The sequence below is a fragment of the Penaeus monodon genome, chromosome 28, assembly GCF_015228065.2.
Source record: "Penaeus monodon isolate SGIC_2016 chromosome 28, NSTDA_Pmon_1, whole genome shotgun sequence".
Lineage (NCBI taxonomy): Eukaryota > Metazoa > Arthropoda > Malacostraca > Decapoda > Penaeidae > Penaeus > Penaeus monodon.
Genome location: NC_051413.1, coordinates 39,725,431 through 39,726,009, shown reverse-complemented (window position 1 = coordinate 39,726,009; position 579 = coordinate 39,725,431). Strand labels below are relative to the sequence as shown.

Below are 579 nucleotides of genomic sequence, written 5' to 3'. Positions count from 1 at the left end.
CATGCATAGACAACAAAATCCTTATTGTGTTAATATTGTACTAAAGTTCTTTTCCTTCTCGTTAATATATGAGAGCAAATTTTGCAATTGTGATTTTGGAAGGGCTCTTCCCGAGAGTTAAAAACATACAAAAAATCGTCCTGGTCTTTTAGTAGAATTAGCTCAAAGACAGTTGCTGTAGGTTAATGGAAAATAGATCAATAAAATAAATTCTACCTCTTTTTTAGAATCATCGCTTCATAGCAGAACTACCAAATCCTGCACCAAAGCCTCGGCCGACCCCCAGCGCTGACATCAATAGTATTAGAAAGAATATATACTTTAATACATTCCAAACAGGTCTGACAAACAGCATAGAATGGTGACTGACCTTCATTCATTGTGGCTGGAGCTTTTTTGCTTGAATTGTCTGTGCCGTTAAGATAGCGTGACTTACTATTCAGGATATTAGGGAAGGCGTCACGCCGTGTTGTCTATCCTTCAAAACGTTTGCCTTGATTGTGATTTTTTTGGAAACTTTTCTAAAAATTCATGGGTCGTGCAAAGGGAAAGTGTTTGTACGTTTGGAAGACTATATGT

The 579-nt window shown here is 37.1% G+C and overlaps 1 protein-coding gene across 1 annotated transcript in view; it reads right to left on the bottom strand.

The window, feature by feature from the left end:
* The window catches only part of LOC119591220 (neuropeptide-like protein 30), a 1,182-nt gene extending 802 nt beyond the window's left edge, over positions 1–380 (bottom strand). Inside the window, exon 1 of the mRNA XM_037939931.1 lies at positions 371–380. Within this exon, the coding sequence (XP_037795859.1) occupies positions 371–380 (10 nt within the window). The remainder of the gene's footprint in view (positions 1–370) is intronic.
* Between the last annotated feature and the right edge of the window lie 199 nt (positions 381–579).